The following is a 16,988-nucleotide window of genomic DNA, read 5'->3' as shown; positions in this document are numbered from 1 at the left end:
GAGATGATCCAAGCAATTACAGGTTAGTAAGCCTGACTTCAATACTGGGCAAACCGGTTGAAACTATAGTAGAGAATAGAATTATCAGACACATAGATGAACATAATTTGTTGGGGAAGAGTCAACATGGTTTTTGTAAAAGGAAACCATGCCTCACCAATCTTTGAGGGGGTCAACAAGCATGTGGACAAGGGGGATCCAGTGGATATAGTGTACTTAGATTTTCAGAAAGTTTTTGACAAGGTCCCTCACCAAAGGCTCTTAAGCAAAGTAAGCTGTCATGGGATAAGAGGGAAGATCCTCTCATGGATTGGTAACAGGTTAAAAGATAGGAAACAAAGGGTAGGAACAAATTTACCAGTTTTCAGAATGGAGAGAGGTAAATAGTGATGTCCCCCAGGGGTCTGTACTGGGACCAGTACTAGTCAACATATTCATGAATGATCTGGAAAAAGAGGTAAACAGTGAAGTGGCAAAATTTGCAGATGATCACTATCTTGAGAAGTTTTGTAAGTCCAAAGCAGAATGTGAAGAACTACAAGGAATCGCACAAAACTGGGTCACTGGGCAACAAAATGACAGATGAAATTCAGTGTTGATTAATGCAAAGTCATGCACATTGGGAAACATAATTCCAACTATACATATAAAATAATGGGGTCTAAATTAGTTACCACTCAAGAGAGAGATCTTGGAGTCATTGTGGATAGTTCTCTGAAAACATCCACTCAATGTGCAGCAGCAGTCAAAAAAATGAACAGAATATTGGGCATGATTAAGAAAGGGATAGATAATAAGACAGAAAATATCATATTGCTTCTATATAAATCCATGGTACGCCCACATCTTGAATACTGCGTGTGATCACCCCATCTCAAAAAAGATATATTGGAATTGGAAAAGGTTCAGAAAAGGGCAACAAAAATGATTAGGGGTATGGAATAGCTTCCATAGGAGGAGAGATTAAAAAGACTGAGACTTTTCAGCTTGGAAAAGAGATGTTTAAGGGGGGATATGAGAGAGGTCTATAAAATCATGATTGTTGTGTAGAAAGTAAATAAGGAAGTGTTGTTTACTCCTTCTCATAACACCAGAACTAGGGGCCACCAAATGAAATTAATTGGCAGCAGGTTTAAAACAAACAAGAGGAAGTATTTCTTCACACAGTGCACAGTCAGACTGTGGAACTCTTGCCAGAGGATGTTGTGAAGGCCCGTACTATAACAGGGTTAAAAAAAGAACTAGATAAATACATGGAGGATAGGTCCATCAATGGCTATTAGCCAGGATGGGCAGGGATGGTCTCCATCGCCTCTGTTTTCCGGAAGCTGAGAATGGGTGACGGGGGATGGATCACTTAATGATTACCTCTTCTATTCATTCCCTCTGGGGCACCTGGCATTGGCCACTGTTGGAAGACAGGATACTGGGCTAGATATTGGTCTGACCCAGTATGGCCCCTCTTATGTTCTAAGTACACAGAGGATACAGTGTACTTAGACTTTCAGAAAGCCTTTGACAAGGTCAGAGAAATATCTCAAGGCAAGGCATCCTTATAAGCTATAGAATGGTGCTCCTTTTGTGATCTAATACAGTGGTTCTCAATCAAGGGTGTACGCATCTAGATATTTGCCTAGTTTTACAACAGGCTACATAAAAAGCACTAGTGATGTTAGTTCAAATTAAAATTTCATGCAGACAATGATTTGTTTATACTGCTCTATATACTATACACTGAAATGCTAGTACAATATTTATATTCCAACTGATTTATTTCATAATTATATGGTAAAAATGAGAAAGGAAGCAATTTTTCAGCAATAATGTGACTGTGACACTTTTTTGTATATTTTCTGATTTTGTAAGCAAGTAGTTCTTAGGTGAGGTGAAACTTGAGGGTACTCAAGGCAAATCAGTCTCCTGAAAGGGGTACAGTAGTCTGGAAAGGTTGAGAGTCACTGATCTAATAGGTGACACTTGTCTATAATTACAGCTAATCTAAAGGTATTTTTAATGTAAGGTAACTGAGTAACAATGATACATTGGTACTGCAATGCATAAGACAGGTTTTGTTAATTGTGAGTATTGCTGGTAGTTGGGGCAATAAATGAAGGTTAAAACTAATTAAGTAGTCACAGGAACTCAAACTGATAATTTTGAAAAATGTAACAGTAGTTCTGACGATAGTACAGTAACTCCTCGCTTAACGTTGTAGTTATGTTCCTGAAAAATGCGACTTTAAGCGAAACGATGTTAAGCGCATCCAATTTCCCCATAAGAATGAATGTAAATGCGGGGGATTAGGTTCCAGGGAAATTTTTGTCACCAGACAAAAAACTACATTATATATATATGCACACACAGTATAAGTTGTAAACAAACAATTCAATACTATACACAGCAATGATGATTATGAAGCTTGGTTGAGGTGGTGAAGTTAGAGGGGGGAAGAGGGTGGGATATTGCCCAGGGAATGCCTTACTGCTAAATGATGACTAGCATTCAGCTGAGCCCTCAAGGGTTCCACTCGTTCTTAATGTAGCCTTACACTCTACAAGGCAGCACGAATGGAGGGAGGGGAGACAGCATGGCAGACAGAGACACACACCCTGTGTGTGGGGGAGAGAGAGAGATGCGCATTGCCCCTTTACGTATGCTGACCTGAGTCTGAGTACATTGCCTTTAAAAAGATCAGGAAGTTGAGACAGCAGCTGCTGTCTCTCCATCCTGAGCCCTGTCCCCACCCTGCTCTGTATGGAGAAGGGATAAGTGGGGAACGGGGAGGGGACACACTGACATTAGCTCCCCTCTTTCCCCCTCCCCTGCACAGCAAGTAGGAGGCTCCCAGGAGCAGCTCCAAGGCAGAGGGCAGGAGCAGCACATGGCAGTGGGGGGAGGGACAGCTGAACTGCTGGCACTTGGTAGCCTGCTGGGTGGCTGCTGCACAGGGAACTTAGGGGAGCAGGGAGCTGACAGGGTGGCTGCTGGTCCACCCTGGTTCCAAGCCCCCACCAGCAAGCTGCAACGGGCTGCTCCTCCTGCAAGCAGTGGACAAAGCAGGCGGCTGCCAAACGATGTTATAAGGGAGCATTGCACAACTTTAAACGAGCATGTTCCCTAATTGATCAGCAAAACAACGAAACAATGTTAACCAGGATGACTTTAAGTGAGGATTTACTGTAACTTAAATTCATTGAGTTTATCATTCACAGGAGAATATGCTCTCTTTCATAGTAAGGTTGCATGTATTTAAAAACATTACATTCCTTCCAAAGTTGGTGTTAAATCTCAGCCTTATTCAATCAGTATGTTTCTTAGTGTTTTTCCTGTAGACTGCCTCATGCTCATCGCAGTGAAAGTTTATTGAAAAGACCTACTGTATTTCAAGAAATCCTCTTCCATCTCCTTCCTTTATCTCATGAAGGGTTTTTGTATTGTGTTGTGTTTTCTATTTAGATTATAAATATTTTGCTGAAAAACAGCTGCCTCCCACAGTATAATTAAAAAATCAGCAAAAAGCCTCTTCTAGCTTATTACTTTCTCAGAAAATCTTAGGAGACATGGTGTTAGCTTTGTAAAAGTGGTGATCTGTAATTGTTAACTTTTTAAGAGAGTATATTACCTTTAGCAGTATCCTCTATACCCGTGGTTCTCAATCTTTTTCCATTCCACGACTCCTTCAGGATTACCCCTCCCATTTAGCAAAATGGAAAGGAAAGGGTGATTATGACCCCACTCCCCCACAACACCTGCCTGCAATCCCCAGTTTGAGAGCTCCTACTGCATACAGTTCTTATGTGTTTCTCTTGTTCCATTCTAAACTGTGAAAGTCCAGGCTATGGGAAACCAGGTTATCAGGGTGTAATCTTCCTTTATTATTTTATATATGATAGTGCCCAGTATGGCAGGCAGTGTTGGACAACAGGCCCCTTTGCAGAGAATTTAGAGATTATACTAACTACCTAGAACAGGGGTGGCCAACCTGCGCCTGAGAAGGAGCCAGAATTTACCAATGTACGCTCCCAGCACCTCCCACCCACCGGCAGCGCCACTGATCAGCGCCTCTCCCTCCCTCCCCGCACCTCCCGATCAGCTGTTTCATGGTGTACAGGAGGCTCTGGGGGAGAGGGGGTGGAGCGAGGGCATGGCAGGCTCAGGGAGGGGGCGGGAAGGGGTGGAGAGGGGGCAGGGCCTGTTGCAGAGCCAGGGGTTGAGCAGTGAGCACCCCCTGGCACATTGGAAAGTTGGCGCCTGTAGCTCCAGCCCTGGAGTCGGTGCCTGTACAAAGAGCCGCATATTGACTTCTGAAGAGCCGCATGTGGCTCCGGGGCCACAGGTTGGCCACCCCGACCTAGAAATAAAAGAAGATAGAAGGGATGCCACATGAATTTTGCAAGAGCAGACTTTATTTTTTATTGTAGCTATTAGTGTAGAGTGGAATCATTGGAGACTGCTGTGGCATTTATAACCATCCTCCTTTAACCCCCACCACAAGCTTAACTTCTTTACTTGTTACAGTCTTGTATATAAATATCTATTTATTTGTGGATAGGTACCAACCCAATTTAACCTATGACCAACCAAAATATTCTCCAGAGAAAGAGGCTCTGACAGGATCAGAAAGGGAATCTGAAATTAGTATGCTTCAAGGGCACCGCTTCAGTCTTCAGACATTGATGAATCCATCCAGTTTGCCAACAGAGCAGTCTGCTACTACTGTTAGCTTTTTGGTGGGTCTATTAGGTAAGTCTACAGATACCCAAATAAGTACAATACATTCAAATCAAGTTCCATAAATAGTGGAATTTAATTAAGCAGAACAAAATTTCAAATCCAATGGTAACATCCTAGAGTACCTTCTCACGAATGTCAAAAATGAAGTATTCTGGTAGGAAAACAGATTTTTATAGTTTGTTCCATAATCTTATTTATTTTCCTTCAGTCAAAAATAAGGCAGAATAAAGTGTTTTCTTGTCAATACAGACTTTTTTCATTTTAACATCTGATAATGTCTCTACTGATAAAGATCTGCTTTATCATATTAAGTTGCATGTTTATTTAAAAAGTTTTGAGAGGTTTGACTTCCTTCCAATTCTTATTTTCTTTTTCACACAGCTTTTCTTGTGTGTGGGTTGAGTGTTCTGACCACATATGGGATTCATTTTATTGCTAATATGGAGCCTTGGAGCATTGGTCTTCTTGCTGTGTTGGTAGTACTCTTCATAGTCATAGTTCTCACCATTTGGAGGCAGCCTCAGAGCCAGCAGAAAGTGGCCTTTATGGTGAGTAAGTTAACATAAATAATACAGAGTTTAAATTTGTTTTAATAAAACTATGTGTGTGTGTGTGGCTGTGTCTATGCTTGTGTTTTTCAGACAATGTGTCTCACCATTGCACTATTGTACCTCCGTTGGTGATAGTGCTAGTGTAGACAGGTCTTAGGCATTTTTACCACCCCATTGTCTAGACGGTCTCAGATCAATTCTAGTATGATTTCATTGCAGACTGGATGAGGAGGCCTTGCATAGGGTGCACCATACCCCTTTCACACCGCAGTGCTGCACACCACTGATTGGTGGTATTAGCTGGTAAATTGCCTAGTACAGAGATCCACCAGCTATTCCCTACCACTTGCGGGTGCTGAGGCAAGCAGCACAGAGGCCACTTCAGCCCTAAGGTTGGGATAGCAGTTGAAGAGTGGCTTCACTACTACAGAGCCTGTAACTTAGAGGGAAGAGTTCCTCCCTCCCAGCCCTGGAGGAGCAGTTTAGCACAAAAACCCAGTTGCTTAGTCCCGGTCTACACTGGGCCGGGGGAGGGGTGGGGGGTCGACCTAAGATACGCAACTTCAGCGACGCAAATAGCGTAGCTGAAGTTGGCGTATCTTAGGTCGACTTACTTGGCTGTGAGGACGGCAGCGAGTCAACTGCTGCCGCTCCCCCGTCGACTCCGCTTCCGCCTCTCGTGAGCTGGAGTTCTGGAGTCGACGGGGAGCGTATTCAGGGATCGATTGTATCTCTCCGGCGGGTAGTGAAGACCTGCCCTTAGACTGTGTGCCATGATTCCTTGGAGTATGAATAAGTCTTTCACATACACTACAAGGATTTTTTTTTTTTAATGGGCAGTTAGGAAAGTGGAGATGAACTGAGTGATGGGATGAGGTATGGGAGGCTATTTGGTATGGTGTTTGGGAAGGACAGGGATATAAATGGAGTGTGCTTTTTTATTGAGGCATGTTATCCTTTTTAATTATTTATAAAGTGTGCTGAGAGCTGTGGGTAAAGGCTGTTGAATATAAATTTAAATCAGTAAAATAAGTATTGTTTCAGGCTGCCCACCTAGATTAATTCAGGAATTCAGCACTGCATTGCTGTATGTTCAGTGCAAATTGACAAGGTTTTCTTTGCAGCTGTGGGGACCAAACCTTTTTTTAAAAATGAAAGCGTAACTCGTGATTAACAGTTTTGCAGAAACTAGTGATTAACCCTTACACTAAACAGGAAAAGAGTCTTACTCTCACTGGTGAGTGGGTCTGCCAGTCCCTTTATTTGTATTACAAAACTGAAATGTGCCATTTATTGTGCGGAAAGGTTTGAAAAACATTACTATCTTACAAACTATTTCCCCTTAGGTTCCATTCTTGCCATTTTTGCCATCCTTCAGTATCTTGGTGAATATTTACTTGATGGTACAGTTAAGTGGAGAGACTTGGATCAGATTTAGCTTCTGGATGGCTTTTGGTAGGTACTTTACAACAACTGTTTACATTAGGATTGATGGGTCCTCTCTTGTGGTTCTTTCTAGGAATGATTTAATCATCTTCTTTTAACTATTCAAATAAAAAGCTTTCTTTCAATAAATGTCAAATGATATCAATAGTCAAAACAAAAACATACCTCAGAAGATGTATGCACCTGCTGCCAAAACTGCACATGCGGTTGTGAGGTAGCAGGAATCATAAAAGCTACAGGACTAATTCCAGTTAGCTTACTGCTGTCTTCCAAATATAGGTGATGTATATGTAGGCCTGGAAAGCATTAACATTGAGTTTGGTAAATCTTTTCTGCCTGCCTACTCTATTTCAGAGGCAGCACTTTCAACTCACTTTGTGATACAAAATCAAAACAGGGAATATTTAACATATTCTCAGGATTTGTTTTGATAAATTAGGGTGACCCGATGCCCTGATTTTATAGGAACAGTCCCAATATTCAGGGCTTTGTCTTATAGAGGTGCCTATTACTCCCCACCCTTCCCAATTTTTCACACTTGCTATCTGGTCACCCTATGGTAAATACAAAATCAGAGCTGAAAGTGGTTGTTGTGTCAAAATGCTCCTGAAAGGTTAGCTGGGATTCAATGAGTGTAGTGGCAGAGAAAGAGAAATCTATGTAGGCTTTGTTCACACACACATACCAGTAGCACTGATTTTAACCAAATTGGTTTAGAAACTGAGTTAGTTAAATCAGTGCAAATAATTTATATGGACAGTTTTTTAAATTGGTTTAAGAAAGTGCTTTTTATTGATGTAGCTTAAGTTGGTTAAACCAATTTAAGAGTATTCACATGAAGAGGTTGCACTGATTTAACTAGCTCAGTTTCTAAATCAATTTACTTAAATTGGTAGAGACTGTGCCTGTAAGCCAGGCCAGAAAACATGGGGAGAAAAAGATGTAAAATCAAGATCAGTATTTTTCTAATAATTATAGTCAAAACTGTAGAGAGAGGAGTATTTGCAACTACTGTATCTGTTTCCTACTACTCTGTGTATCATTCTCCTCTGAACTGCCGTACTTTTGAATTGTAGAAAAATACACTGACTGCAAAGTCAGTTTTGGTGCTCCAAACTTGTATTGCAGTCATGAATTACAGGCAGCGGTCACCATTAGCAGTGCGGATAAGAGCATACACAAATGACTGGGAAATAGACAGAAATGTTGCATTGGGGTCCAGCACTGCCAGTTGTCTTGAATGTAGGGAAGAGCTACATTACCAGGCACAAAGTCCTAAAGTACTAGTAGTAATTTGCATACCATAGGCAGGGAACTGTTCAGGTAAAAGGTGTCAGTTATCCAGGGGGTTGGGAATCACTCTTAATGCAGTGTTTGCCTGAAAAAAACTATTAAGTATTTTTTTTGTTTGGAAGGCTTCTTTATTTACTTTGCATATGGCATCAGACACAGTCTTGAAGGTCATCCTAGAGATGAGGAAGATGAAGATACTTGCTCCGAAAATAGTGGAATACAGGAAAAGAACCCTGTGGAAGAAGCAGATGAACATGTTGATGAAAATGCTCGGTTTATTACACATGAAAGGACAAGTGAATGTTAATGTTTGCAAACAACCTTAACGTGCATGTCTCTTAAGTAATAGTAAACTGTGACCGAATGTAGTTGCTGAACGAAATTGTCAAAAGGTAGCTGCCAGCAGATTAACAATAATTTATATTTGTGCATCTTGCAAGTGCCTACCACAAAGCATGACTGACATGTTGGACTAGCTGCTAATTCCTCTTGGATACTTCAGATCCAGTATCATGAAGACTTTCTTCAGTGATAAATTGATGTCCCAGATGAAAACATCAAGGAAGATGAGGGGAAGGACAGACTTCCAAGGGCATAACTGTACCTTTGCTATGCTAAAATTTTGGTTGCACAATTATATACAATTAATTGGTGATCATAAAGTATAAAGAATTTTAGGATTGCTTACAAAAGAGGGCCCTGAACATTTTATGAGGAAAGCAACTGCTTTTCATATGTTCTTCTTATCCCTGTTCATTAAAATACTTTGTCACAGTCTGATAGGGTATCATGAATAACAAATTTCAAAGTAGCAGCCGTGTTAGTCTGTATTCGCAAAAAGAAAAGGAGTACTTGTGGCACCTTAGAGACTAACAAATTTATTTGAGCATAAGCTTTTGTGAGCTCACGAAAGCTTATGCTCAAATAAATTTGTTAGTCTCTAAGGTACCACAAGTACTCCTTTTCTTTTTATGAATAACAAAGTGACCGTACTCTTTGATCATTAAAATATTGAATTCCTTCTTATTGCTTTACAGGGAACTAGTGCGAGATTAATTGGGAGTAGGTCTAGAGCAGTGGTTTTCAACTTCTGGGGGTCCACAGACTATTTCTAAGGGGTCCGTGAAAGGTGACTATGAAAATAAAGTATCAGGAGATAGCCGTGTTAGTCTGTATCCACAAAAACAACAAGGAGTCCGGTGGCACTTTAAAGACTAACAGATTTATTACACACCACACCACAGAAACACTAACCAAGGAACCAATCCCTGTAGCAAACCTCGTTGCCTACTCTGTCCCCATATCTATTCTAGTGACACCATCAGAGGACCCAGCCACATCAGCCACACCATCAGAGGCTTATTCACCTGTACGTCTACTAATGTTATATATGCCATCATGTGCCAGCAATGCCCCTCTGCCATGTACATTGGCCAAACCGGACAGTCCCTACGTAAAAGAATAAATGGACACAAATTGGATACCAGGAATGGTAACATACAAAAGCCAGTAGGAGAACACTTCAATCTTCCCGGGCATTCTATAACAGATTTGAAAGAAGCTATACTTGAACAAAAAAACTTCAGAAACAGACTTCAAAGAGAAACAGGAGAACTAAAATTCATTTGCAAATTTAACAGCATTAATTGGGCCTGAATAGGGACTGGCAGTGGCTGGCTCATTACAAAAGCAGCTTTGCCTCTCCTGGAGTTGACACCTCCTCATCTGTTATTGGGAGTGGACTTCATCCACCCTGATCGAATTGGCCCTGTCAACACTGGTTCTCCACTTGTGAGGTAACTCCCTTCTCTTCATGAGTCAGTTATAATGCCTGCATCTGTAATTTTCACTCCATGCATCTGAAGAAGTGGGTTTTTTACCCACGAAAGTTTATGCCCAAATAAATCTGTTAGTCTTTAAGGTGCCACTGGACTCCTTATGAAAATAAAGTTTCAGATCCCAGTAAAGGCATTCCATTTTTCTGATCAATCAAAAGTATGCGAATACCCCCATCTACAGATCAAAACCTGGAAGTGTTACCGTAACCATAGAAGCCCAGAGTTTATACTGTGCCGAGCACATGCAGCATTTTTTGTTGAATTCTGTTCAGTCAGTTTTCAGTGTAAAACTTCTAGGGTAGGGGTCTGCAGACCACAGGTTGAATTTCCAAAGGGGTCCACGCCTCCATTCAAAATTTTTAGGGGTCTTCAAATGAAAAAAGATTGAAAACCACTGGTCTAGAGAATATTCTGCAAAGCTTGTTTACAAATGGTAACAGCACAAATCAGACACTTTTAACAAAGTAGAGTACAATATATTTATATCAAAGTAGTAAGGAAATGTTCAATTATCCTTACCAGTAAGTAAATATGCATCATTCAGACTATGAAGATGCTTATGAGCAATGATACACTGTAGGAAAAGTATTCAAGAATATTATTTTGTTTCATATGAAGTCACATCTGAATTTTTTTCCTTCCAAAGTTACTCCAGGTGCTAAAGGAAAAATTCAGAAGCAGAGTGAAATCACAGAGTGAAATCCTGGCTCTATTGAACTCAGTGAGAATGTCTGTAATTAGTACTTATGTATAGCATTACTAAAAGCTTTCTTCTTCACAGCTAAATTCCCTCTTCCTCCTCATCCATCATATGCATATTGGGGGAGAGGGGTCTGATTGCATACATTGCTTCTTGACGAGAAAACAAGTGCCTGTGGTACTAGAGTTCCTTGCACAGAGAGGAGGAGGAGGGTGGACAAACATGGAGGCAAAGCTTTTATTTAAATATATTTATTTTCAATCCTGACAGGGTATCTTCAGAGATGGTAGGATTTAAATTTGAAATATATCTATTTGCAAAGTCTGAGCCCCCCCCCCCGAACAAATGTTTCCGTTCGTTATTACCCTTTAAATAAATATCAATGATAGTAGAGCAAGCAACCATACATAATCAGCACAGTGCACATGGGTCTGATGTCCAAAAGCCAGGAAGCAAGTTGTGATGACAATACTGAATAAATAATTAATTTGAACATAATGAACGATATCTTGATGGTGTTCTCTTCAGTGTAAAAGCAAAGATGTGTTACCTATCAAAGGTACATAATCATTTAAATATTTTTAGTGTATATAGGCTTAAATAGTTGGGAAGTGTCACTGTTAGTTATGGAGGATTTCAAAATGTGGAGTTATTTTGCCAAAATGTGTGTTATTAATTAAAAATAAGTTCCCAATAGTAAGCAAAGAGCATCCAGAATGCTGCCATTGACTAAAGGAAATAGATAGTCCTACAATCTAAAGGACAATATTGCTGAAGTACATTATGCTGTTAGTTTTCTCCTTTACTCACTGTAAGGCAAGACCCGGTGAACACAGTTTTGACAGGTGTCTTCAAACACTTATGCTGTCTGATATTAAAAATCATCTTTACACTTCTACAACATCTAGAATTTCATAGAGAAGGTGGAAAGCCATTGTGTGTGTGTGTGTGTGTGTGTGTATGTGTTAGCGGCATTGGATTCTTGCTACTTTTTAGGTATAAAAGTAAATCCAGTGTTAGCAGCAGCTCATGTGCACAAACCCTGGTGAACACAAAAATATAAAAGCTTCTTGGCACAGAACCAGAAATGTGTTGATACCATATAGGGGAATTGGTTTTTAATGTTGAGCTTGTTCCTTTACCCCTCAGTTTGGATTGGATAGTGGATATCTTGCAGTACCTGGAATGGAGGGAGGGGTGGATTTGTGCTGTTGCACCAGCGGCCCTTACTGACCATTAACAACAAGAGGGTGCGTGCTGAAAAGAACTCCACTAAACTAAGGGAAGCTGATTAGCAACGTAGTTTGGGTGAGGAGGAAGGAAAGGTGCTAGGAAAGTGGATGGAAAGCAAACAACCCAACAAAAGTTCATGTGGGTAGGTGGGTGCAACTCTATTATCTTCAAAGGAATGAATGTGACCCTATGTTAGATAACAGCTTTTACTATTACTATTCAGCAAAATAGAAATCAAAGTTCACATGTTGGTTTCCTTTTTTTTGGAAGCATTTTTTAACATACATGATGGGATGTCTTCTGAGTTAGAAGCATTTTTATTTGGAAATAGAGAAAGACGCTATTATTGGAATGGAAATTCCTTTGTCTCAGTTTTGAGGATGTTACTACTAAGTGGATTAAAAATACTATCTGTGTAGAGGAAAACTGACATTAGTCTCTGCTCATATTTCAGAGTAACAGCCGTGTTAGTCTGTATTCGCAAAAAGAAAAGGAATATTTGTGGCACCTTAGAGACTAACCAATTTATTTGAGCATAGCTCATGAAAGCTTATGCTCAAATAAATTGGTTAGTCTCTAAGGTGCCACAAGTACTCCTGCTCATATTTGTTTCTACATAATGTGTGTGTAACTAATATATTTTAGAAAATGTAATAGTATTTACAGTTTATTAATCATCGATACTTCAAGAGATTTTATCTTTCTTTTAAAACATCCATTGATTTAATGGGACCTTTGTGGGGAGAGAAACTTGCAGACTTGGGCTCCCTATATTTATAAAATTTCTAATATGAAATTATAAAATATGAATACCTGTTTAGAAATCTTATTAGAGGTGAATGAAGATCCATTATTCTAGTGTGTATTATAATGTTTGCCTTAATCCCTGAAATGCTAGGAATTATGTTTAACTGTGTGTCCAGTTAAACCAGTGAACACCACGATGGGTTTAATGTTTTTTTTGTTTTTTAATGTAACCGCTTTCTTCAGACTTTTAAAATCATATACCATAGAGAACAGATTTTAGATGTAGTTGGATGGGCCTGTCACTCATCATTCAGAATGATGCAGTTAAAGGAAAACCCCAGTGACTTATTACACTAATATAGATAGATAAATGTTTACTAAATAAGAATATTAACATAGGAATTTTCACAGCTTTTTAGAAATACTGATCAGTTTCAATATCTTGTCAAATGAATGAAAAAAAGATGTCTGTCTCAGTTAGGTCTAACATTTCACTTATACTTTCCATCAGGGGCCCATTTTGATTCAGAGTAGGACAGAAACATCATATTCACCATTTGAAATTATTAGAAATACAAGACTCTCAAAGCTTTTGGGAGGAAGCTAGAAATAACTATTTTAAAAAAGAATGTATTCAGCTATTTGTTAAATCATCTTTTTAGATATAGAACTTTTTTTTACAACAGCTCTGAAAATCTCTGATTTCATTATTTGAAACAGAGAAGCTGATACTTGCTGTCCTACTCAGCATCACTAAACTGTCAAGACAGCAGCTTCCTGTTAAAATACAATTTTAAAAGCATAGTCAAACAGCATTTTTTGGAGGAAATCCTACCTCTTTCAGTGCAGCTTTTTAGGGGCTGCTGATGCAGTGCAATCAGGCCGGTCCTGTTGGGGTAGAGAGGAAATGTATGAAGAGTCCATGTCTGGGTCTGCACCCTATGCACAGTAAAGCATAGCCCTCTGGTGGCTCCTTGCGTGTCCCTGTGCAACCAAATTTGTTTGTGGAACATGGGCTGGTTACTTCATTGCTTTACAATGAGCAGCAGAGCAGGAGAGTTAAGTGTTATCACAGCCTTAAGTGCTATTGCAGTTCTGTGACCTAGAGGGAGGAGTCATTTACTTCATTGCACTAAACTTGGTTGCTTGAAGGGGAAGAGGGGAATATCTGTGTCTGTGTGGCTGTCTTTAGGCCTTGGTAATTTACTCTTTGTAATTCAGTGTAGCGATTAAAATAATTTCTGTGTTGCACTGCAATTTTCCTTAGAAGGGACACTGTTAATAACACTTCTGACTGAAAAGTGTTACCTATTATTGCTACCTAAGATTTTGACAAATCTTGAAAGACTAAAGAAATTTTGTTTTCAGTTTGTTTAGTTTGTGTGTATTTGACAGCACTTTGTGTATAAACAGTTTCCCCTTTTGTTTGCATAGATATTTCCCACAACAACAGGGGAGAAATAAAGACATTTAAAAAACAGTAAAATGTGATTGTACAGATATCCCAGGGGGCTCAGGAGCAGGCATAGTACTGGAAATCACTTTTAACTTATATTTTTAGTTGACTTAATTTCAACTTAAAGAAACATCATCAGATCTTCTCAGCTCCCTTCTCTAATGTACAAAGATAATTCTCTGTTTAGTTAATGATCGTGCCTTTACTAGTAGGTAGCAAAGTAATATCACTGTAAGAATCAAGTAAAATATGTGCATTAGGTTTGGTATGCAGTATAGGCCCAACACTGCAAGGTTCTAGCTGTCCTCAACTTACTTTTGCCTTGCAGGACATATAAAGGACAAAAACTATACAAATTTTTACACGTGAGAGGTGTTTAGATAGAAATATGTAAGAAATGGTATGTAGGAAACAAATACTGAATGTGTGTGTGTGCATGCGTGTCTTTATATTTACTTAGAGATGAACTGAAAACACTAATCCTATGGAATGAAAGCTTAGTCTACACATTGCTTTTTTAAAAACATGATTAATCGTTATTGTAACTTGTTCAGTATCTATGCAAATGGTGTAGTATTGTCAAAAATCTGTTGTCACAGGAAGCCTTTTTTTTTAATGGAGAAACCTATTGCTGTATCTGCATTAGTGGGTTCCCTTAGTGCAAAACAGACTTATTCTATGTAACTGTTATCATGCCTATGTCACTGTAAGTTGCAGTTTATTTTAACTGCCAATAAAGTGTTAGTGGCAATACATCGAGTGATTGCTTTGGTAATATGGTTAGGTATTTAGGCAATTATCCTTTAGATTTAACTAAGCGATTGTACAGCTGTGCTGTGCAGTAACTGCAAATGACTCTGTCACGAATAAGTCTGACACAACACACACACTAGTTGTTACAGATATTTAATAAAGTCTTAGATTGTGAATGAATATGTTATCACCCCTCACCTCCAAGCTATCCCTGCAAATGCAGCAGTATGCCTTTATAAAGGCAGAATTATTTTTAAAGTAATAGTGCTCTACCAAGTACCTATACTGGCTGTACACCATGCATCCTGGAATACTCAAAGATTTAAGCAAAAGGGGTGAAATCTATCTACCACAGTGCATTAAGCAATCACAAGGCTCTGCACGCCACTTCAGTAGTACATGATGCCTTCAACACTGGGATGCCTTTCATACTAAATGAATTTAATTCACATATGTATTTACAGATCCTTTTTTGGTTACAAACGCTTTAATGCTTTTAGGCCCTGGTCCTGCAAAGGGTACAAATTACAATGTGCAATGTACACATTGAAGTCAATGGGACTACTTGCAGAGTGTAAAGTTATTTGCAGGGTCACAGCCGTACTCCTCAACAGGTTATTCACATAACATAGGATACTTATTTCTGTTTTAGTCTCCTGTAGCTTTAATATTTTATTTCCTGATATGTGCTTTTTGAGGGCCTCTTCATTTTCACAGTTGGCTTTTCCAAAACTAATTGCAATCATGTCTCTACTCCCCTCCGAACACAGTTTATGATTTGATTCTAGGAATTATTCAGACACTAACCAAGTTAAAGGACATTTGTACAGGCATGCATAAGACTGAATTGTATGCATAAATGCTGCTTTTTATTGTCTGCTGGGCAAATTCTGATGTCTTTAGAACATTTTCATTCAGCCCATCTCAGGCAAACTCCCACTGAAATCAGTATAAGTTGGGCAGAGTCTGGGTTAAGGTTAACAGGATTTGGCCCTGTATTGCTTAGGAGAATTGTTTTCCTTTAGTGTTTGCAGATTGGAAAGCATTTAATATATTTGTTTAATACATTTTAAAATACTTTTGTGTTTTATCATTTTTAAAAACGCTAGTATTTCTGTCTTTTGGAACTTTGCTCTATCACTGTTTATATGTACATTGCAGTAATTATTTCAAGTGTATTTTATTGTCTGCTCTGCATTTAAATGTAGATAAAATGATGAGCTTCATATATAAATTTATATTTGTCTAATGCTTTAGTCTAAAAAAACTAATTTTTATTAATGTAAAAATGTGTTTAGAATGTATGTAAGAATTAAAATACTTTATGGTGCCTGGGTTTTTCACTTTTGCAGTAGAATATTATCAGTATTCTTAGTTGCTATAGAATTGTGATGGAAATTATACTGCTGCTGTTTTATTCACTGTAACATATGTTTCGTAGGACAATCATCATGCATTTGTTCTATATTTTTTCAAATAAAGTTAAAAATCACTTGCATGTACTGGATATAAGTTTCAGCTTTATCCTGTGTTCTAAAATGATTGCTGAGGTCTTTGTACAAAAAATACACCACAGATTTTACTAAGTAAGGCAGAATGATCTACAGTGACTGAAAGCCATTCAGTGTGCATTATGTGACTCTTGTTATCAAATGTTACGATTTTATAAATTGCCTCCAGTGTGGAATAAACTCATCTATGATTTTAACATGTATTGCATAATAATACATATGAGCATTCTGTTGGACAATAAGCAGCTGTGTTTTCTTGCTAAAAGCTTATATTTTTCAAGAAGGTAAATTGGAATCAAAACGGATACAACATGAGATAGTCACGAGACCAGGGTACCATTCTGCCTCTATCACAGACTTAAACTTACAAACATAGCCTCTGATTTTTGATGCTTCCATTGTGGGGTGCCCATCCTAAGACACTGTGGGACTGATTTTCAGAGGTGCTGATCACCCACAGTCCCCATTAAATTTCAGCTGGTAGCCAGTGTGCAACACTTCTGAAGATGTCTCAATTTGGGCACCCAAGCTTAGAGACTGTTTTTGAAAATTTTGGCCTTAAACTTTTGTGTCTCCATTTCCCTTTCTTACAAATGGAGACAGCATTTATTCAGCATAGTTAAGTGCTTTGAGTTCCTCAAATGAACAAATATATACAGCGTAAATACAATTTCCCATATCCTCATGCCTAAATCCCATTGAAACTGATGGGAGTTAGGTACCTAA

At 38.9% G+C, this 16,988-nt stretch overlaps 1 protein-coding gene across 4 annotated transcripts in view; it reads left to right on the top strand.

Moving 5' to 3' along the window:
* SLC7A2 (solute carrier family 7 member 2) overlaps positions 1 to 16,258 on the top strand; it is a 115,568-nt gene extending 99,310 nt beyond the window's left edge. For all 4 annotated transcript variants that reach the window (XM_043546161.1, XM_043546160.1, XM_007062688.4 and 1 more), the window contains exons 9-12: positions 4,553 to 4,743; positions 5,116 to 5,282; positions 6,632 to 6,740; positions 8,147 to 16,258. In XM_043546161.1, coding sequence (XP_043402096.1) covers positions 4,553 to 4,743; positions 5,116 to 5,282; positions 6,632 to 6,740; positions 8,147 to 8,331 — 652 coding nt within the window. In that variant the 3' untranslated portion in view covers positions 8,332 to 16,258. The remainder of the gene's footprint in view (positions 1 to 4,552; positions 4,744 to 5,115; positions 5,283 to 6,631; positions 6,741 to 8,146) is intronic.
* The last annotated feature ends 730 nt before the right edge of the window (positions 16,259 to 16,988 follow it).

Source organism: Chelonia mydas, chromosome 4, assembly GCF_015237465.2.
Source record: "Chelonia mydas isolate rCheMyd1 chromosome 4, rCheMyd1.pri.v2, whole genome shotgun sequence".
In the NCBI taxonomy this organism is placed as follows: Eukaryota; Metazoa; Chordata; order Testudines; family Cheloniidae; genus Chelonia; species Chelonia mydas.
This window is presented reverse-complemented; position numbering and strand designations above follow the sequence as displayed.